At 54.0% G+C, this 22,614-nt stretch overlaps 1 protein-coding gene across 4 annotated transcripts in view; it reads left to right on the forward strand.

Moving 5' to 3' along the window:
- The window catches only part of TBC1D1 (TBC1 domain family member 1), a 247,413-nt gene extending 227,095 nt beyond the window's left edge, over positions 1–20,318 (forward strand). For all 4 annotated transcript variants that reach the window (XM_045284028.1, XM_004703352.2, XM_045284030.1 and 1 more), the window contains 5 exons: positions 2,361–2,605; positions 6,019–6,178; positions 10,112–10,281; positions 15,770–15,943; positions 19,813–20,318. In XM_045284028.1, coding sequence (XP_045139963.1) covers positions 2,361–2,605; positions 6,019–6,178; positions 10,112–10,281; positions 15,770–15,943; positions 19,813–19,995 — 932 coding nt within the window. In that variant the 3' untranslated portion in view covers positions 19,996–20,318. The remainder of the gene's footprint in view (positions 1–2,360; positions 2,606–6,018; positions 6,179–10,111; positions 10,282–15,769; positions 15,944–19,812) is intronic.
- The last annotated feature ends 2,296 nt before the right edge of the window (positions 20,319–22,614 follow it).

Genomic DNA, 22,614 nt, shown 5'->3' on the forward strand with positions numbered 1-22,614 from the left:
TGGACCTACCCTGATGCAGCCCTGGGTGCTGGAGCAGCCGCGTGGAGACCCCTGCCAGCACTGAGATGCTTACATGCTCACTGATTCGGCTTTCCTCCTGTAGTCGGTGTCATTGCGTGTGTTTTGTGAGATGGAGGAGGGCTTTGTAGATCGGTGTTGGACATATGAGCCAATGTTGGACTTAGGGCTTGGACAGCACTAGGTCGGGATGCTTTCTTAATGTACACTTAACCTTTATATAAAATTCTCTCTTATATACACAGGAGTTTCTGTGGATTTGTTTCTCTGGTCTACCCAGACTAACACAAGTGACTACATAGCCACACAAGGGTGCTGTGAGTTGTGGCCACTGCGAATCGAAACGTGCAGTCAAGTGCATGCGGGATGACGTAGTGTCGGTGCTGCTGCTGTTGCTGCGCGCCCGCCCCCATGTCGGCCCTGACCCTTAGCAACCGGACGCACAGCAGAATGAAACGAAGCCCTGCGCCCAGCTTTCAGCGGCTCCTTCCTCCCAAGTGGGGAGCCAGGTTCCCTTCTCCTCGCCTGTTCCTAGTCTGGTGGCTCCGCTGAAACCTGTTCACTTTGGGTGACCCCTGTTCACTTTGGGTGACCCCTGTTCACTTTGGGTGACCCTGCTGGCGTTTGAGAGAAGAGTGACAAAGATGTCCCGATCACAGCCACCCACGAGCTGACATGGGAGTGGCAGTGATGTCTTGGCATGCTAAAGTAATGATCACATCGCTTCCTTCAGCAACTGTCTTGAAGTCCCTTTCACTTGTTTCCCTTTACGTTTTTAAAGGTGGCTGCTAGGTGTTAGGCTGCTAACCACATGGTGAACCCTTCAAGTTTACCAGGTGCTCCGAGGGAGGAAGATTGAGATGGCTTGCTCCCGTCAAGATGTTCACACTTGGGGACTTTGTATAGGAAGGTTCTCTGTGAGTCTGAATCAACTGGAATCGGTGGTTAAGTTCACTAGAAAATGTGAATTATGTATGCAGCTGGCTGAAGACATGACCCAGGAGCCACACCTCACCTCTTCTGGCTTTAGGAGGCTCCCGTCTCCCCACCAGCCCAAGGGTGATGGCCCCAAGGCAGAGGTCAGACATGCGTCCACCTGCCTTCCTGCTTTACCCAACTCCGACATCAAGCGTTTCTCCCGTCGTCTATCGCAACGGCCGCATTAAACTCACAGATAGCGTGGAAGCTCATACTTGGGAGAGAGGGGGCTTCTTTGTAGAAGTTAACAGATGACCACAAGTCAAGGCCAGAAAACAGTAAAGACGCGGTCTTTGGTCCACAGCCAAGCTTCCCTCAGCCAGCAGCCGCGTGCCTCTCTGGTCCTCAGCCTCTCAGCCCCAGGGTCCCAGTGGTCTCTGCCGGGAAGCCAGCCTGCTGCTGTGCCCCACAGCCTCTGGTCTCGGTGGTGCATTGTCAGTGCCTGTGGTGCCTCCACCACCTCAGTGCTGGGCTGTCCGCTCCTCCTGCTTCTGAGACCCCTCATCCTTACACTAAGGTGACCAGATTTTAACATTGGTAAAGCGGGGCAAAAGCGGGACACTATTGATCAAACTCATATCCTGGCGAAAGAGCCACATGGCAGCCGAAACCCGTATACCTTAGCTTATTATGCATTCGTTCCAAAAATCGGGACTTTTTTAGAACGCCGCGGGATGCAGGACAAATTGTTAAAAATGACCCCACAGCCACGGCATGGCCGTTACAAAGACACCGTGGGCGAGCCATGCCAAGTGGTTGCTCTCCGCCACCCTGGTGCACTCCTGCCCTTGCAGTGAGCAGCCCGACTGGTCACCCACTGCACTGCACCTGGAACCCCCCTGTTGTGTAATAGGTAACTAGTCAGGCTGCTCACCGCCAGGTCCACAGCTTGAATCCATGAGATGCCCTGAGCAAGAAAGAGGAGGCTCTCTGCTCCTGCACAGGATTTACCGCCTCAGAAGCACCCGGAGCAGCTCCCTTTGGCTTACAGGGTTGCCGTCAGGCAGAATCGACTTGATGGCCGTAGGTTTGGGCTTTTGTTCTGTTTTTTGGTAAAGAAATTCCAACTGTTGCGTTCCTCTTGAGAAAGGTGGTTATGTTTCAAAGAGCGGTTATTGTTTATGGAAACTGAGAAACGCACACGGCTAAAGGGTGCCCCTTCTTTCCCCTGCACACGCACCCCCTGGCGCAGACCTGAGTGGTGGCTGGCTTTTCGAATGGCTGGCACGAGTCCAGGAGCAGCCCGCCGGCTGCGTGTGCAGAGCAGAGTGGAGTTCAGATGCTGCGGGACAGCCGGATCCAGATTCCAAGGACGAGTGGTTGGTCCTGGTCCCACAGGCTTTTGACGCGTGCTGTCTTCACAGGGCGGACCTTCCCGACACATCCCTACTTCTCAGCCCAGCTGGGAGCCGGGCAGCTGTCGCTGTACAACATCCTGAAGGCCTACTCGCTGCTGGACCCGGAGGTGGGGTACTGCCAGGGGCTCAGCTTCGTGGCCGGCATCCTGCTGCTGCACATGAGCGAGGAGGAGGCGTTCAGAATGCTCAAGTTCCTCATGTTCGACGTGGGGCTGCGGAAGCAGTACCGGCCGGACATGATTATCTTGCAGGTAAAGATGGGGGGGGGGGCTGGGACCCCTTTCCAGCTCTGCCTAAGGAGCTTGTTCGCGTGCCTACCCCACCGTCACCAGGGAAGACAACACGACCCTTTGACTCCGTTAGGAGCTGGGAAAACCAAGGCTCAGAAAGGTCATGTCCCCCAACCAGGACAGCGGCAGAGCTGGGCCCAACAGGCGTGTCTGGCTCCCGAGCCTCGCCACCCTCCACCTTTTGGACCAAAACGGTCCCCCAAGGAACACTGATGAACAACCCCATTACCCATCCTCCAGGGCCGCCCCCATTGCCAACAGGTTGGGTCTGACTCCTGGCAACCCACAAGTATCAGAATAGAGCTGTCCCCCACGGGGCTGGTATTGGCTGTTTTTTCACATCTAGATCGTCAGACCTCTCTTCCAAAGTTCCTCCTGGGGGGACTCGAACCCTTGATCTTCCAGTTCCCAGCCCAGCCCTTTAACCATGTTGGGTGATGGAATTCCTGCATCAGAGCCTTTGCAACCTGGTTGCTTCCATCTCCAGCAATACTCGCTCCCTGCCCCTGGGCCTCATTCCCTCACTCAACCACCTCCCTGACATCAGGGCTCGCTAGGCTGAAGTGTCACATCCTGGGAGAAGCCCTCTGGCCACCCCACCTCCAGCCCCGGCCCTCTGTCAGTCTTCTCCTGTGTCCTCGCCTGTGCACCACGTACTCTCCATCCACAGTGACCTTTCCAGGTTCCTCCTTCACATTCTAGGAGCCCTGGCGACCTAGCGGTTGAACAGACATTCCCCGCCAACCTCAAAGGTTTACCCGTTCAAAGCTGCCACACGGTCCCCAGAAGAATGCTGTGGCAGCTTGCTTCCATAAAGATTTACCACCTTAAAAAAATAAAATGGGAATGGAATATATAAATGGATGTATCTATATTTATATATCCCACTTCATTTTGTGCATATGTATATATATGTGACAATGAACCACATGGACAATTTGCAGGTTCCCACTAAGCACATCATCTGTGTGGGTAAACATCCTGCATTCCCCTGTCAAAACAGATAAATATTTGCTGCCTTGGAAACGGTATGGGACAGTTCTGCTCTGACCTGCAGGGTCCCCACGAGCCAGAGTCATCTCCATGGCCATAGCATTCCATTCACCTGGTGATTTTATGACTGGGCTCATAAGCTTCAGGAGAGGAAGGAAGCAGGCTTCTCTCAGAACCAGCCGTGTCCCTGGTCCCAGAGACAGTGGCTGGGATGTGAAGTGGGCACCCGGACAGTGTGTGTGGAATAAACAGTCCCTTCAGAAGAGAACCACAGAAGGAGGCATGTTCCTGGCACCCACTGCTGCTGCCTTGCCGGTCAGAGGTGTGGGGAGAGCTCAGCGCCTTCCCGCTTCCAGAATGTTCCTGGACGTGGCTCTTCCTGTTGGAGCTTGTGTTTATGCATTCATTCGTTTACCAAGACGACACAAGGAGGTCAGAGCTGCACGGATCCTTGGAGAGGGTCGATCGAGCTAAGGAATTTCTCAGAGTCCCAGGGTCTTTCCCTGAGCTGGGAAGATGAACCCAGTGAGGAAGAGTCTCCTGAAAGGGAGCACCCCTTCACTGAAAGAGTTCTGCCCCAAATAACAGGTCCCACGCAGCGTCAGGTTCTATCCTACTCCACCCCCTCCCGCGTCAGTAGGGGCGTCTGCCACGGGAGAGAGAAAGGGGGCTCTGTGAGTTTTAGCTCACTTAGCGTCACCACAGGAGACTCTAAAGGACCCAGGTGTCCTTCCATTTCAGAGAGCAGTCTACCCACCAGGTCATATCTCAGTAGGGTCTTGCTTCTCCTGAGCTTGGGGTGGGTCTGGGGCCTCTGGGAGCCCTGGCACCCCATCCATCGTGGGGCTGCTGCGAGGTGCAGAAGCTTCCAGCCAGAATTTTTTTTTTAATCATTTTATTAAGGGCTCATACAACTCTTATCACAATCCACACACACGTCAATTGTGTAAAGCGCATTTGTACATTCATTGGCCTCATCATTCTCAAAACATTTCCTTTCCACTTAAGCCCCCGGCATCAGGTCCTCATTTTCCCCTCCCTCCCCACTCCCCCTCCCTCATGAGCCCTTGATACTTTATAAATGGGTATTTTGTCATATCTTGCCCTGTCCCATGTCTCCCTTCACCCACTTTTCAGTTGTCCGTCCCCCAGGGAGGAGGTCACATATAGTTCCTTGTAATCGGTTCCCTCTTTCCAACCCACTCTCCCTCTACCCTCCCAGTATCACCACTCACACCACTGGTCCTGTAGGGCTCATCCGCCCTGGATTCCCTGGATTTTCAGTTCCTATCTGCACCAGTGTACATCCTCTGGTCTAGCCAGACTTGCAAGGTAGAATTCGTGTCATGAGAGTGGGAGTGGGGAGGAAACATTTAGGAACTAGAGGAAAAATTGTATTTTTCATCGTTGCTACATCGCACCCTGACTGGCTCGTCTCCTCCCCGAGACCCCTCTGCAAGGGGATCTCCAGTGGCCTACTAATGGGTCAAGCCGGAACTTTACACTCCCTGTAAGAGGGTGGGGGAGCCCTGGAGCTGGAGTTCAACTTCAGTTGGAAAAGGTCATTCTCTCTCTCCCTCTCACGTCGTAAGCACTTGTTTTCTGCTTTAGACTTGCCCAGTATCTCTCTGTTTGACTTGCCCAGTATCTCTTTTGACTTGCCTAGTCTCTCTCTGTTACAACCCAAAGAAGCCACACTGATCCCACTTATTGCTTGAACTTAAGAAAGTCCCAGGGGAATTTCTTATGTCCCGTATATACTCGTGTATAAGTCGAGTTTTCCAGCACGTTTTTAATGCCATTTCTGTGGTAAAATTAGGTGCCTCGGCTGGTATCTGGGTTGGCTTGTACTTGAGTATAGACGGTAAGTGGGCATGTGCAATAGCATCATAATACTCCCACAGTTCACTCTTAGCAGACAGGCTACCCCACTTGGCACTAATTCCCCAGGGCCAGACTTTTGCTAAGAACACGTGTTTGCAAGAGGATCTTTGAAGTCTGTGAGAGAAGGCAGACGCTTAACTTGGGAGACAATGCAAGGGGAGGGGGGCAGGGGGTCACGGCACGTGCCGCGTAGTCAGTGGCTGAGCCCACTGGACACCGCAAGCAAGCCGAGTGGACTTCCTGTTCCAAACGCTGCTTAAAAATGCACACTATTGGGTGGAAAAGGAGGACGGAGCCCCGCGAGGGAGAGGAAGATGGGGGAGGGGGTTGGGGAGAATGTGGGTGGGGTGGGGGTGGGCAGGAGACTGGTGAGTGGTTTGAACGGCTGAATGCAGAGTTGGTGGTCATTCACACACATCCTCAGGAGCTGGGTCAGTAGCTTCATGGCACTAGCCGCTGACTCCGTTCTCAGCCTGACCGGCGGACTGTCCCTGCAGATCCAGATGTACCAGCTCTCGAGACTGCTGCACGATTACCACCGCGACCTCCACACGCACCTGGAGGAGCAGGAGATCGGCCCCAGCCTCTACGCCGCCCCCTGGTTTCTGACCGTGTTCGCCTCCCAGTTCCCGCTGGGCTTTGTGGCCAGAGTCTTCGGTGAGTCTTCTTCCTGAACTGACCGAAGGAGACAGCGTTTGTCATGTGATTCTGCTTAGCTGTCTGTCTGGCTGGCTGTCTGGCTGTCGCTTGTCCAAGAACTGACCTTCGTCTGAGTTCAGTCAGGGCTGGGTTTTGTGACCTTCGGGACCAGCTTTGTGGATGGGCCCACCGAGATGCCCACGCCCACACACACACACACACACACACACCAGCCATACTGGATTTCCGCCAGTTTCTCAAAACAAGGGTCCCCCGATGCAGACCTTTTTAAAAAAAAACAACACTTGGACAGGCAGCCCCAGGCACGTCACCCCCTGGGCCCTCTCCCTCCATGCCTCTGGTTTGGGACTGATAAGAAGCAAAACCCAACTCGCCGAGAGGACTGTGTCACAGAGCCCCCCAAGGCCCCTGTGCGCGGGTTCGAACCGCCAGCGGTGTGATGAGCCCAGCACTTGGTGTTTGTGCCCCCGAGGGAAGGGGCGTCCCCATGACTGATGGCTCCTTCGTGCTCTCCCTCCCGGCAGCTGGGCTGCTGTTCTTCCTGAACCTCCTTCTCATGCCCTCCCCGCTTTCCTCCCATGACTCCTCACCCTTGCCTGAGTGGCCAGCTGGAGGTCCAAAGGTCAGCGCTTGTTGATGTGTTGGTGACTCCCCCACCCGTCTTCAGTCTTGACCTCAGCGACCACGTGGGCTCCGGGTCTCCGCCTGTCCTGCCAGAGCAAAAGCGCCTCCCGTGCAGAGACCCCGGGGCTGGGCCATTCCCTGGCATTGTGGGAACCTAGCAGCCCCCGCCTCCCAATCAGTGCTTGTACAACTTGGTTTTGCACTCCACAATGAAAGGAGTACTTTTGGGAACTCGGGTTCTTTCCTGTTTGTTTACTATGTGTCTTGGGGTTGTCTGGAGAAAAACAGGCCCGGTGATGTGCTGTCATTACACACACACACACACACACACACACACACACACACACACACACACACACACGGTTTATTTTAAGGAGCTGGCTCACGCAAATGTGACTAGGAAGTCTGGGAAGAGTAAAGAGTTCTTACAACACATCTATTTATAACTTGGTAGCCGAAAACACTCCCTTTTTGTTGCTGAGGCCCTCGGCCGATTGGTTATGGGCCACTCAGCGGTCCCCACCCGCCCACGGCCATCCAGTCTGGTCTTGCTCAGAGTAGCCCTCTAGGGCAGCAGAGAACCAGCCCTTGGGAATTCCAAGACTGGGAATCATTATGGGAGCAAACCGCTTCATCCGGTGGGTTCCAACTGCCAACCTTGTAGTCAAGAGCTCAGTACTTAACCCACTGCGCCACCAGGTCTCCCTGTTCACACTGTGGACAGCATATTCTGTTTCACTTAGAGCTGAGTGATGGAGTCACATGTAGCTACTTCATAAGGAGCCCTGGTGGTGCGTGGCTGTGAACTGAAAGGCTGGTGGTGCAAACTCCCAGCCTCCCCTCTTCTAGGTGGGAAAGGTGGAGCTGTCTGCTTCTTTAAAGGTTCACTGGCTTTGAACCTCGCGGGGGACACTCTCCTCTGTGTTTTAGGGTTGCTGTGAGTCAGACTAGACATGACGGCAACAGTTTTCAAGTTCTTCGCAATAACATCCTGCCTAGTGTTTACCTCTGTCCCTTAGAGCAGAACATTGCCCTTCTGGTTCCATGGTGGTCGGGAGCTTTGTGGTGTCACCCCATACCCACTGTTCATGCCCAGGGTCTCTCTGGGCCTGGGGCTGCTTCATCGTAAGCCTGTGGGCCTGGGTTCTCCCTCAACAGAAACAAGGCGGTGTGGAGTTCCTGCTGTGAGATCTGTAAGGGGAGTGGTTCTCGGCTCGCCCCCAGTAGAGCCTATCTTGCATGAAGAGGCCCTCTGGTATTCAGGCAGGATTTGCTGTGTGCAGACAGCTGCCGATGGTGGACGGCCCACGGTGACCTGGCCTCACCTCCCTGTCCACCTCACACTGCACCTTCCCCACACACAGCCATAGCTCTGACCACACCACATTGTCTTCAGATTCCTGTCCAGGACATGGCACGGGCCTTTTGTATCTTTGAGCCTACACCCTTTGCCTTAGACTACAGAAGCCTTGGTGGCATTGAGGGTTACTCACTGGGCTGCCAACCAGAGGGTTAGCTGTTCGATCCTACCGGTCGATCCACAGAAGAAAGAGGAGGGTTTGTACAGCCTCAGAAGCGCACAGGGGCAGTTCTGCTGTGTCCCATAGGGCCGCTGTGAGGCCGAGCCCACTAGAAGGCGATAGATAGGTTGGCGGTGAGTCGGCCTGGCAGGAGCCCTGGTGGTCCTGTGGGCTAGGTGTTGGGCTGCTGACCGTAAGGTCGGTGGTTCAGTGCTACTCTGAGGACAGAAACTGGGGCTGTCTGCCCCCAACAAGGTCTGTATTCTCAGAAACTCCTGGCGGGTCCCTGGGAATCAGCCTCGGCTGGAGGGAAGTGGACTTGGACATGGAGAGGTACAGAAGCAGGGCTGCAGGGTGCTGGACAGGCCTTGTCTCAGCTCTCCTGATCTTCTTAGATGTGATGCGTCTCTGATGCCTTTGCCTCTTCCATCATCCTGCCCCCCAAAGGGGAAGAAACTGGTAGTCAGCCTCACAACTACCACGGAGTCGATTCCAGCTCACAGCGACCCATAGCACAGGGTAGAACTGCCCTGTGGGTTTCCGAGACTAATTCTTGACGGGAGTAGAAAGCCTCGCCTTTCTCCCGAGGAGAAGCTGGTGGTTTCAAACTGGCAGTTAGCAGCCCATTGGGTAGCCACTGTGTTGCCAGGGCTCTTTGCTAGGTAGTCACCCAAGTGCTTGAAGGAGCCCTGGAGGCTCAGTGGGTAGAGCGAGGCCAGCGGTTCAAACCCACCAGCTGCTCTGAGGGGAAAAGTTGAGGTGGTCTGCCCTGGAAAGATGTGCCGTCTCAGAAACCCCGTGGAGGCGCTCCTGCCCTCCCTTGTAGGGCGATTACTGTGGGTTGGACCAACCAGACGGCTCTGCTGGAGTGGGTATCAAGGCCTGGCCTGCTGCTCACGCCCCCTTGCACCCTCATGTAAAATTAGCATAGAGTGGCTCCTGTTCGCAAGCCTTGCAAGTGGTGCAGCCAACCACAAGGTCAGGGGTTTGAACCCACAGCCACTCCTCCATCTCCCTTGAAGAAAGGAGGCTATCCGCTCCGAGGAAAGTTCACTGTCTGGGAAACGCAGGGGCAGTTCTGCTCGGCCGCACAGGCTCACTGCGAGTGGCCACTTCCCTTTGAGAAGTGCTGACTTCTCAAAGGGAAAAGCATTTCCCACTCCACTGTCGCTCTAGACTCCAGCATGCTCGCGTGTAATGAGATGCTTCTGCAGGGGTGGCTCGGAGATCTTAGCAAAGCTGGTCTTTCCAAACAGAGGGAGCGGGTGCCCCTTCCCATGAAATTCTGTCTGAATTTCGGATGCTGCGCCTGTCACGCAAGATCTTTCTGTTTTACCCATAAACGCCTTTAGGCCCCAGAGGATTCTGGGGGAATAGACTCATCTATCTTGTCTCCTTTCTCATTTAAAATGTTGAAGCCCGTTTGGGTTTGGTTCTTCTAGAGCGAAACAGCGTTTCCTTACATTGCATACCGGGCCGGCCCAGATAGGTCAGGACCGACGGGCCGGCTCCTGACAGCACTCGAGCAAAAAGCCTCCTCTAAGGCAGTGACGGTGTGCATGGTGCGCTGTTACTGTTTGCAGCGCTGCCTTCCCGCCAGAACTGAAGTTTCATGCTAGAAGGGAAGGCCAGACCACGAGTCAGGCTTGCCAACCTCACCCCCCCCCCCCGCCCCCTCCTTTTCAACTGCCTGGCACACGCAGGCCTTGACTGTGGGGAGAATGCGCAGCAGTATGTCCTCAGAAACAGCTTTAGCGTAACTTGGGGCATCTCTGTGTTCCCCCAGATATGATCTTTCTTCAGGGTTCAGAGGTCATCTTTAAAGTGGCACTAAGCCTGCTGGGAAGCCATAAGCCTTTGATCCTACAGCACGAGAACCTGGAAACCATAGTTGACTTCATCAAGAACACACTACCGAACCTGGGCTTGGTGCAGATGGAGAAGACCATCAGTCAGGTAGGACCTGTGCTGCGTGTGGCCAGCGGCCTGGGCTGGGCAAACGGGCGTTTCCCTCTGAGCAGAAGCTGGTTGCTGCCACGGTGCATCTTGAACAGCATCTCATCGTGTGACTGGCACGGAGGAGGCATGTAGCAGTCTGTGTCTGTGTGTGGCTGTGGGGGAAGAGGCTCACGGTGTGTGTGTGTGTGTGTGTGTGTGTGTGTGTGTGTGTGTGTGTGTGTGGGAAGAGAGTCTCACGGTGTGTGTGTGTGTGTGTGTGTGTGTGTGTGTGTGTGTGTGTGTGTACGTGAGCACATGCGCATGCTGTCTGAGATGCCACATGGACACATGGCGACCATGTTTACCTGTCTTCTCTCTGTTTAAAACCTCGGGCTCTCGTCCCTGGGTGTCCATGGCTTTGACTGTCGGGTCCCCATTTCTGCCAGGTTCTATGGGCAGCTGTCCGCACCTGGTGTCACTTCTTAGTGCCCACATCCCCGAGAGGACAGGGAGTTTTGAGGGCTATCAGTGGCTAATTCACTGGCCCGCAATCTCCTCCCATAGCAGCTATGCAGAGCCCTGTGGAACACGGTGGCTCGGCTGGGGCACACTCGTGTGTCGTGCCTTACAATCGGTGGGGTGGGGTGGGGGTGGGGGCAACTGATTAGTTTGTTCCTAACCCCCAGGCTGTTCTGCCCTTCCTGGCATTTACCCTCATCTATTCCCTAATGAGCCTCTATAGCGCATGTGTTAGGGCCGCTGAGGGGCTGTGGAGCCTGACATTTTCAGAGTTTAAGAGGCACTGAGAAGGCGGGGTGTGGGGGAAGGGAGAGAGGGATGCTGTGCAGCCAAAATCCATGTTGTGGCGCTCGGGTTTTCCTTCTTCCCAAGTCTCCCCGAGAAGCAGGCGTGATGAGAACTGGGCGGCCCTCAGCCTCTTTCCCGCCCCACGTTGCCATGTGGACCAATGTCCCAGTGCTCCTGGCCAGGACCACCTCCCTCCGCCTCTCTCTGCCCCTCCCCGCCAGGGGGTCTCCCCTTCCACATCCAGCAGCTCCCGAGTCCCAAGCCCTTGAAGGTGCCGGGGAAGAAATGAGGCAGGCCCTCAGGGTACTTGAAGAACGCAGATGTGCTTTCTGGAGTGCAGACCCGCCTGGGCCGGGAAGCGGGTGTCCAGGGCTCCTCTGGGCCAGCCACAGCCGCCTGTTTCCTCAAGCGCCCTCCCCACAGCTGGTGGGAAAGCAGCTGAGGGCAGGCTCTGGGGTGCTGGCTCGGGCAGGTTAGGGCAGACAGCTCCGCAGAGTCCAGGCAGAAGGGCAAGGGCTTGTAAAGCTTCTGCCAGCGTCCTGAGCGGGCCCTGTGCCCACCAAGACAACCTGTATGACCCCCGGAGCCCATCCTACCGGCAGGGCCAGGCTCAAGACTCTGATGTTCCTGAGTGGGACAAAGGCGAGTGCAGGAAGGAGGCTGGTGGTTTCCTGGCTTCTGGAGCGCCACCTGACCAGGAAGCCAGAGGTTCAGTTGAAGGAAGACCAGCAGTCGAAGCGGGGGAGAGAGTTCCTTCGGCAAATGGGCCGAACAGCCTGTCCCCAGCAGCCTAACGCTCAGTTCACCATCTCAAATGGAGACACCCCCCCACCACCACCCCGTTAGAAACAGAGTCCAGGGCCTGCTCCTGGTCCCTTGGGGAGGGCCAGCAGTGCGCACTTAATAGCTAAGCTAAAGGTTGGTGGGTGGAGCCCACCCAGCTCAAAGGGCTCAGGGCCCTGCTCCTGAGATGCTCCCAACCAAGAAATCCCCATGGAGCCTCTCACCATGGCTCCTGAGCCCACCAGGACACAGCAGGAGGGATTCGGTGGCACTCTGGGTTGTTTTTGGGGGGAGAGACGGGGGCATGTGTTTGCTTCTGACCTACATCAAATCTACATTGGTCAGGATCTTTTTTGAGGGGCGGGGGACCTCCTATATAGATACATCTGCATTTATCAAGCTCTCCCCTACCCACCCCACCCCTACACCAGGGACTTAAAATTTGTAGAACCCTGAGGTGGACTTTTATTTAAAACACACAGTTCTTGGTTGTGCTGAAGCGCTGAGGATAGAAGCCAGCCTCTGAAGAGGTCCCTGCGTGCAAGTGGTTCCCGCCTCCTGGCAGTGCCCAGGCTACCACCCTCTGCCCTGGGGGGAGCCCTCCCTGCTGGCGGGGTTCAGAGTTGCTGGCACAGGGTAATAATAAAAAGCAGTCCAGTGTTGAGTTGGTTTTATTATTGTTTTGACTTGACCACAGACAGCGCACCCCCTTCTCGTAGATACCTGGAGATGTCACCCACTGGCCCACCCTGGAATGCCACCGAGACCAAGGGAAGAGGGTGGGGCTGAGAGCAGAGGGAGGGAAGGACACAGTTCGTCACTGTCTGGATAGACAGCCAGGCTCAGCGGCAGCAGCAGGCAGAGCCGGCCCAGGGGGTCTGCGAGAGAAAAGCCCATGCCTGGCTGCAGCTGGTGGGCCAGGAGGCCCACCAGACGGCTCACTGGAGAGACCCAGCTAGTCAGCCAATCTCTGGGGAACTAGTTGGCTTCCTGAGTAATTCCCATGTAAATAACATGCAGTGCTTTACCGACTGGGTTGATCAAGGCTGTTCTTTTATGCCCCCATCCAGTGGCAAGCACATGCCCACATCTGGTCCGACTTGGACATAGATTCTTCCCACGTGGGAGCAATTCAGCGATACGTATCACCAGCCAGGAAAACAGTCATCCCTTTCGACTCAGTAATCCCTCTTCTTGGACCGTATCCCATAGGAGAGAATCCAGCATCTAGGTGGAGGGGTGGGGGAAACCAGACGGAGCCTTAAGAATGATTGTGCACGTCAACAACTTGGAAGTTAACTAGATGTGCACCCACGGACAGGTTGGGCAAACAGAGCATGCTGGGTTGATGGGCGACTGCAAGGGCCTTGGCAGTTAGGTTATGAAAAACGCATCGCCACGCCGAGGGAGTTACCACGGAGGAAGACGCGTGGCTGTGCTTACCACTCGGGAAGCGTGTCTCTAGAACACAGGTGGAGGAAAATGCAAGATGCCGGACATCGCATTGGTAGCATTACCTTTTTGTTTGAGCTTCCCACAACGTAACTCTGTGGCTTCAGTGGGAGCCCCGGGGCGCTGTGGTTAACAGCAGCTTGAAACACCGGCTGCACCACGCGAGATAACAGGGCTTTCTGCTCAGGGTGCAGTGTAGCCCCAATGAAACATGCAACTTTCCCCTAGTTCTTTAATGCTTTCTGCCCTCTATTATCATTATCTCAATTCTACCTTACAAATCTGGCTAGACCAGAGCATGTGCATGGATACAGATAAGAGCTGGAAACACAGGGAATCCAGGACAGATAAACCCCTCAGGACCAATAATGAGAGTAGCCATACCAGGAGGGGGAGGGGAAAGGGAAGGTGGGGGAGAAAGGGGGAACCGATTGCAATGATCTACATATAACCCTCTTCCAGGGGGACTGACAACAGAAAAGTGGGTGAAGGGAGACATTGATCCATGTAAGACACGAAAAGATAATAATTTATGAATGATGAAGGGCTCGTGGGGGAGGGGAAATGAGGAGCTGATCGATACCAAGGGCTCAAGTAGAAAGAAGATATTTTGAAAATGAGGACAACAGATGTACAAATGTGCTTGACACAATGGATGGATGGGTGGATTGTGATAAGAACTGTACGAGCCCCCAATAAAATGATGAAAAAAGAGGGATGGCCCCAGAACTCAGAGAGGCAGTTCTGACCTGCCATACTGGGTCACTGTGAGTCGGCGTCGACTCCATGCGGTGAGTTTGGTTTTGAATGTTTGAGTTACTCCAGTGGCTTAAAAAAAGTGGATACGTGAGCTTGTTGACACAACACTGAAAATATGAAACTGGGTTCATTCCTGCTTCACCAGGCAGAGAAGTGTGCCTGTGAACGCCCCAGTTTCTGAAGTTGCTGTGCCATTCTTAGAGAAGCAGAGAGCCAGGAGAGGTGAAGGCGCTTCTAGTTGCTGGCCATGGGATGCTCCCCTGCTCACTCGCCCTCCGGCCCACCCCACGTCTGCCGGTGCGGTTTTCAGTGGATGGTCTTGTCGGAAGTGATCGCCAGGCCTTCCTTCTAGGGACCTGCTGAATGGATTCAACCCTCCAGTCTTTCCCTCGGCACAGCCCAGTATGTTAACCCTCTGTGCCACCCAGGGGCTAAACAGACCCAGGCCCATAAAGTCAGTGCCCACTCATGGCGCCCCTGGGTAGGGTCTCCACGACTCTAGAGCCCCCTGGGAGCAGATAGCCTCCTCGTTCTCCCAAGGCGTTGGCAACTGGTGGCTGTGAACTGCCCGCCTCATGGGTAGCAGGCTGCACCTAGCCCACCGTGCCCCCACCACCACCTCCCCATAGGTAGGAATTGTGAATAGACAGGTGACTTCAGTTGGCCGGGTTGCTCACAGGCTTTGGACCTGTCATCTGGGAGGACCAGCCACTGGAAAAGGTCATCATGCTCGGTTCAGTAAAAGAGGAGCAAACAGGAGGATGACCCTCAAAGCAAGGGATTGACACAGAGGCTGCCACCGTGGGCGCAAGCATGCCAGCGATGGTCAGGTTCCTGTCATGCACAGGGTCGCCGAGCGTCGGAGCAGACTCGAAGGCAGCAAACACAAGCCTGAACGTTGTTCCCCAACGGTGGCCCTGGCCTGGTTGCCTAAGCAAAGCCAGCACAAGGGGAAGCCCAGTCTTCCAGATGCACGTGGGGGCTGCACTCTGGGGCCAGGAGGCTCATCTCCTTGGGACAGAAAGGCCAGGCCGTGAGCAGCAGTGTAACCTGTCCCCGGAGCCCTCCGCCACCCCGCACAGATCACCCAAAAGGACAAGCAGGAGCGACTCAAATCACTTTTGCACTCGCGAGTCACACTTGTGGTTTTTTTTTCATTGCTGTTCGTATTCAGGGAAGGGAGACAGTGTGAGGCTTGCTGTCTGTGTTCACTCATGGCCGTGGGTGACGTGGGGGCCCAGGCCCATTTCTGTACATCCTGTGTGCAGGGAGGGCGTCCTAGGACTTAATGACTGAGCTGGTCTCATGGCTCTGAAAGCCCTAGTGGACTCTGTTTAAACTTTGACCCGGCGACGGTACCTTTTCTCCTCTTAACCCCGTGTAGATGGATGAAGGCTTCTGGAGGCTTCAGCAAAAAGAATCAAGTGCTGAAAAACAGCTAAACCTAGCTTGTCAGTAAGCCTTATTAAACAGGAGGCTTGGGCTTTGGGGAGACGGGGGCCGGAAAACTTGTACTCACTGCTGCCTTGGAATTATTTGTAGATGTCGCACATGCTTTGGTCCCCTCTCAGCCAAGAGATGCCGTCTCTCTGGTCCCCCGGGGTGGGCATCGTGCTGAGCCGAGAGTCGGTGCTCGGTGGATGCTGATGAACTGACTGTGTGCGTGGGACTTGCCAGCTCCCGCTGACGTGTCTGTGTGCCACAGGTGTTTGAGATGGACATCTCCAAACAGCTACAAGCTTACGAAGTCGAGTACCACGTGCTCCAGGAAGAGCTCATCGATTCCTCGCCTCTCAGCGACAACCAAAGGATGGACAAATTGGAGAAAACCAACAGCAGCTTACGCAAGCAGAACCTTGACCTGCTCGATCAGCTGCAGGTAGGGCATGCTGGTGCCGCTGCCCGCGCTGCACAGGCGTGGGGTGGTTCGTTAACTCACCAAAAGCCACGGCAGGCTGGGCTTTCCCCGGGCTGCAGGACCTTTCGCTTCAGGGTCGGGATCAAAGTCTGCCAGGCATCAAGGTATCGGTGGTGTCTAACCAACCCGTAAGAGGCAGACGGATTACTCTGGCGTACGTTCAGGTGGTCCTGGAGGGCTCTGGGAGGGTCTGTCTCCACACAGCCTCCTGGAAGGGCCCAGAGTGAACTGGGGCTCAGGGTGGCGTGGCCCTGGTTTCCGAATGCTGGCCGTCATGCTTTGAGACGGACAAGGGACTGGGGCCTTTGGCTCCTGCAGGTGAAAGCAGCCGCCACCCTGAGGGACAGAGAGACCCAGAATCTCCGGAATAGGCCAGAGGGTGTTTGCTCACTCTTCGCGAGTCCTCGGTGCAAATACAAAGATTCGGTTGATGAGGGACCAGGTCTTCCCAGAAGCTCTCGTCTTGCCATGGATAAAAGTAGACAGACGACACAGAGGGTGCAGTGAGGCCCAGAGCACCTAGGCTTGCCAAGTCTCAGTGTTGCCACCCCACGCCCCGCCCTCCGTCACCCAACGTAAGCCGATAGCCCCCCCTGCCCCGATTCCCTCATATGGAAAAGAATCCACGACTGCTTAGCAAGTCCCTTTGTCAGGCCCGGGACATAAAGCAGCCACACGTCTGGCTCCCCGAATGTGACAAGGGACCGGCCGTGCGTCATTGTGGAGAATTGTCTTTGGGGTAGGTTTTATTTCTGGTTGTTCAGATGTAGACATAGAGTCATAGATATCTAGCTCCCGTGGAGAAAAGTACATGTCACACACATACACACACGCACACGCCCATCTTTGTGTTCCTGGACTAAGCTGCTTAGTCTCTGGCTAAGCTGCGGCTCTTTCTCCAGAAAGCCGCTGCCCTGACGATGTCATCTTGGCTCCGTGAGACAGGCCAGCCGTGGAGAGCCTGATAGGTCAGCCCTTGTCGAAAACGCCGTCCTCCCAGCAGGGATTTGTCCTCATTGGCCTAAGTCGGTATTTACTGAAGGGGCACAAAGAGTGTCTCCTCTGCCCTGGCCTAACTACCAGTCATAGCCCGACATTTCGCTGCTTTTGACTGCCCCCAAGATTAAACTGTTTTCGCTGAAAATACTCCTGTCCTCAGTTTCTCCAGGAAGCCTCGGCTTACTGTGACAGGCTTTGGGGAGTCTCGGGAGGAGGAAAAGCCTTGCTGTGGCCTGTGTGGTCCTGAGGATCATTTCATTTTTCATTTTTTTAAATTTCTTTTCTCCCAACAGTTTTTTTTTATAGTCCAGACTTTCAGGGGTTTATTTAAATAAAATGTGTTCATAAATGTCTCTGTGATCAGTGAATGGTTACAGACAAGAATTAATGCAGTAGTACACTTGCATTACTTTATAAATAGTACCTTTAAAAAGGATGCTTTTTGTGCCATGGGAAAATGATTTTGAGATATAAGGGATTATGTCAAATTTTAACAAAACTTAAATAGACACTTTCCTAAATAATTCAAGTTTTGCAACAAGTTTGTAGGGAGGATGTCCCAGAGAAGTCACAGTATTCATATGCATCAGAGATTTAGATGGATAAAAGATGAACCAGTCAAGGGCATATAGTCAATGTCAATGAATGAAGACAGTGTCTAAAGTCTAAAGACTGGTAGAATAAGATCATATAATTTCTATTGATAAGATGCCTACTGAAGTTTGGATTCCACATGGTTCAGTATTTCAATTTTAAGAGAACCTCTATCTTGTTCTCAGTCAACTTTTGGCTGTATTGGTGCCAAAAGCATTGGTGGACATCACCTAGCTCAAAGAGTTAATATTTCTTTTTTTTTTTTAACCGTTTATTTTATTTTTTTTAATCATTTTATTAGGGACTCATACAACTCATCACAATCCATACATACATCAATTGTGTAAAGCACATTTGTACATTCATTGCCCTCATCATTCTCAGAACATTTCCTCTCCACTTAAGCCCCTGGCATTAGGTCCTCATTTTTCCCCTCCCTCCACGCTCCCCCCTCCCTCATGAGCCCTTGATAATTTATAAATTGTTATTTTGTTATATCTTGCCCTGTCTGACGTCTCCCTTCACCCACTTTTCGGTTGTCCGTCCCCCATCTCCCAACAGTTTCATTGGCATATAATTCACATATCATGCAATTCAGTAATTCAGTCACATCACGAAGAGCTGTACAGTCGTCACCACCATCAGTCTTAGAACATTTTCTTCTTTCTCGTTCGCATTACTATTGGCTCCCCATTTTCCAGAGGGTGCCAAGCAAAGGCCATGTCCCGGCAACAACGTGGTGGGCAGGTTTCTAACCAGGCCCTTGTTTGCATCTGACTCCTTCAGCTAGGCATTGCCCCCATTCCAGGTCTGTTTTACTAGGCTAACGAAACCCCATGGGTCACCAGGACAGTGCCCAATGCACAGCTAATTGGTCATGGGGGTGGCGCAGGACCAGGGCCCGTGTTACTCTCTTGATGGGCACCCTGATGGGATCCCATCTAATAGCAGCAGCAGTGCCAAAGTGGCTTTTTTGTGACCAAGCAAGACAGCAGTGGAATGACACTCAAGCCCTTTTGGGAAGTCTGGGAGTTGTGAGAAACTGTTCAGGTGGCCACACACCTCAAGAAAGGCGTCCTGTAGAAAAGCATCGCCCAGTTACAGACCCAGCAGTGGGCTCTCCTCGCGGGACACTCTGGTCTTCAGGAGGTGTCTCTCAGAACTACAACTCGGGCGCATCCACCAGAATGTTCTGGGTCCCCACTGCTGGGAGCCGAAAGCCACTGCGATGCAGGAGCCCCAGCTGGCGGGGATTGTGGGCCCTCACTGTGCGAGTGTGTCTGCAAACCTGTTGCACTATCCCCCGGTAGAGTCAGAGATGTCCTGCCTGTTGTCTCATGCCAGACTGTGTAAGTCCATATGGGTCCAAACATCTTTTCCTTTCACAAGTTTGACGGGCTCTCCAGGACTAGGCATTTGATACAGTTGTCATCAAACCACAAGACCAACTCCCTGCCATCGAGCCGGTGCCAACCCATAGTGACGTGACCCTGCAGCACAGGGTAGGACTGCCCAGGTGTGTTCCCGAGACCGTCATTATTTACAGAAGTAGACCTCCTCATTGTTCTTCCACAGGACTGCTGGTCCTTTTAAACTTTGGACATTACGCTCATGGCCCGATGCATAGCCCGCTCCACCGCCAGGGCTCTCAGGCTCACAGATGACAACGTGCCAAAGCTGGCTGTTCTCCGGCTTTGCCCTGTTCATACCTGTATAGTTCTTGGGTGTACCCGAGTCCTGTTTCTTTTCTTACTGTTCAACACTGGAGAAAGCCATCCAAAGGCCCATGGAACACAATAAACTACTGCAAAAAAACCAACAAGACCATACCCACTGCTCTGGAGTTTGACTCACAGCAACCCTGTCCAACTGCCCCCTTGGGTTTTCAACGCTGTCATCTTATGGAGGACCCCAGCTGAGTAGCTGGTGACTATAGACCACTGGCCTTTCAGGTCCTAGGCGGGCGCTTAACCACTGCGCCCGCCCAAATGAGGGCAAATACTGGTACACTGGCTTGTGTCAGCCTCTGGCAGCTAGTCCTGTATGAGGTGCTGTGGGCGGGTAGGGAAATGCAGTCATCCTTTGTGGCCCAGAAGAGCTGGGTGGAAGCACCTAGACTTGGCTCTACACAACGTGGCCCCCCACGGACCCCCACGGCTGGCCAGTGGAATGTCCCCCGGGAGCCTGTGGTGCTAGCACTGGGCAGTTCCCTTCTCATTTCTCCTTTTGTCCGCCAGGTGGCCAATGGTAGGATCCAAAGCCTCGAGGCCACGGTGAAGAAGCTTCTGACCAGCGAAAGCAAACTGAAGCAGGCAACCCTGGCGCTGGAGCTGGAGCAGTCCGCCCTGCTGCAGACCCTGGAGGAGCTGCGGCAGCGGCAGGTGACCCAGCAGAGCAGCACAAAGCCGGCGGGTGACTGATGGTGGGGAGAGCCTCCCCAGCACCACCACCCCCTAGCCCTCCCCAGGGGAGACTGCACCACCACCTCACCCTGCCCAGGCCTTAATGGAGAGACGGGAACGCGAGCGAGCGGGAGACAGCGAAGCGTGGCGCGTGCTTCTCAGGGAGGAAGCTGGCTCTGCCAGCACCCGGTTCTTCTGAAGGAAGACTTGTGACTCCAGGGAGCGAGAGTTCACTTGTTTTTCATGTTGTGTTAGGTCCCAGTTGGACCTTTCTCTGGTCCCGATACTGTCCTCAGTAGACTTAGATGGCATGGACACGAATAAATGCACCTTTATGTTTCCTGGTGGCTTCCCTCTTCAGTAAAGTGGCTGCCAGGGGGCGTCGGGCGCAGGGCCACCGCAGGGGTGCAGGAGAACTGCCCCCAGGCGTTTTTGTGGCTGTGACCTCTCAGAAGCAGTCTCCGGGCCTGGCGTACAAGGCACCTCTGGCAGGTTCGAGCTGCGCCTGGGGGTAGGTTCCGTTAGTAGCTGAGCACTGCAGGAGCACTGGATGAGTTCATGCCAACCACACACCCCTGGAGAGGGATGGAGTCGAACCTGTCAATCAAGGGGTCCTTTAATGATTCCTCCTTGCGAGGGGGAGGGCTTTTGTATGAGAGGGAGGGACTCTGGGAACTGTCACTCGCTCTCTGCCCCCTCGGCCTTCCTGCCTACTGGAACACTGCCTCTCTGGCGGGCTGGCCCCATGTGGGCTGCCCGACTCAGAGCTGCCAACACCCTGCCTGGTTCCTACTGACCTTGGACCCTTGCCACTCTTCACCCACTGTCCTGTGACCCTCCTGCTCCCTGCCTCACCTTGGCAACACTAGCATGTAACTGCATGAGTCTGCAGAGGGACTTACGGACTAGACGTGGACTAGGCTGCGATGGCCTCTTGATCTATAACCACTTCTTGACACAAAGCTCTTTCTTACACATATGTGAGTGTCACTGCACTTGTTTCTCTAGACAAGCCGGCCTAACACAAGCACTTAACCTTCCCTACCACCAGTGGCGTGAAGAACCTGCCAGGACCACGATGGGCCCTCTGATTGGGTGTGTGGCCCTCTCATTCTTCTAAAGAGGGGTTCCGGGAAGAGACTGCTGGCATTGGCGTCACTGGGGGAAAACGGCTCCTGTCCATTTGTATACAGACAACTAAGAAAATAATTTCTGTCAGTTGGATAGCTTGCATTTGATCATGGTCTTAGGCTGGGTTCTCTAGAGAAGCAAAAACAGTGACGCCTGTATGTATCTATACAGGGAGGTTTATATCAAGGAAATGGCTCAACCAGGCAAGCTCTGAGCCAATGGGTCAGCTGTCAGGCTGGAGGCTTCTCCCGACTCACATAGATGCAGATGATGAATCCAAGACCATCAGGTTAGATGACAGGCTTCTGGCGAATGAGTCCAAGATCGGTAGTCTGCTGACAGTTCCTAAAATCGTCAGGCAATATAGCAGGCTACTGGCTCAAGTCCAGTAAACTGGAGGTCAATGAGACACATGTAGGATCCAAAATCAGCAAAAAGCAAGCGAACTTTTCCACCGTGTCCATTTATATCGGAAGTAGGCCACATACCCAAGGATATAGCTCTGTCTTAATTCTCATCAGCATGATGGGAATCCTGGCCCAGCCAAGTTGTCACAAAACCCAACTATCACAATTACTGCTCTTGGTATTTAAGGAAGTGTGGTTTTTGTTTTCAAATAAAGATGTGTTCATACACTCTTCCTTATCCCTTTAGCACACTGCTCAAAGTCACAATAGACTAACGCGTCTTTGGGAAAATAGCCATTTTCTGTAGGCTCTGCGAGATCTTCCTAGCCTGCGGCCGATAACTGTGGTGTCTGAGATGGGGACCTTTGATGCACTTTCGTTCACATCGCAGAGTTGTGCCGCTGGGTCTGCTAGTGGCAGAGCATCATACTGGCCTGAACTCTTCTGAGTCTCCCCCACCCCCGTTGGAAATCGATTCCTCACAGAAAGAGCAGGGTACATCAAGATTTGCAAAGGTGCCAGGGATTCTGGGACGTTCAAGAAGAAGGGAAACTGGAATTGCAATTAGACAGACGGTGGCGGACAGTTTTCCCAAGGTGGTTTGTGGTTGTTTGTTGTTGTCAGTCAGCCCCCAACTCAAGCTGACCCCCCTGCTCAGTGGGAGGACATGCTCCCTAGTCCTGGGCCATCCCCAGGATCAGGCCAATAGGACCATTGTGATCCAGAGTGTGGCTTTTTATTGGCTGATTTTTGGAAGTGGATCACCAGACCTTTCTTCCTAGTTAGTCCTCCCCTAGAAGCGCTGCTGAAATCTGTCCAGCATCGCAGAAACAAGCAAGCCTCCCCTGACTGACGTGTGGTATAGTTGCAAATGAGTGGTGCTGGTCAAGAATGGAACCCGGATGTCTTGTCTAGGGGGCGATCATTCTGCTGAACCACCTGTTCAGAGTAGAATGTCCATTGTGAATGTAATTCACAACACAGCAACGCCTGCCCCAGGACGATGAGGCTCCGGGGCCATCAGCAGGCAGCCAGCCGCTCCCCACCCGTGGCTCGTGGAAAAGCAGCGGGGCCGAGGTGGATGGACACAGTGGCTGCA

Source organism: Echinops telfairi, unplaced genomic scaffold (genome assembly GCF_000313985.2).
Source record: "Echinops telfairi isolate 266 unplaced genomic scaffold, ASM31398v2 ScPeMD7_7468;HRSCAF=8506_0, whole genome shotgun sequence".
Classification (NCBI taxonomy): Eukaryota; Metazoa; Chordata; class Mammalia; order Afrosoricida; family Tenrecidae; genus Echinops; species Echinops telfairi.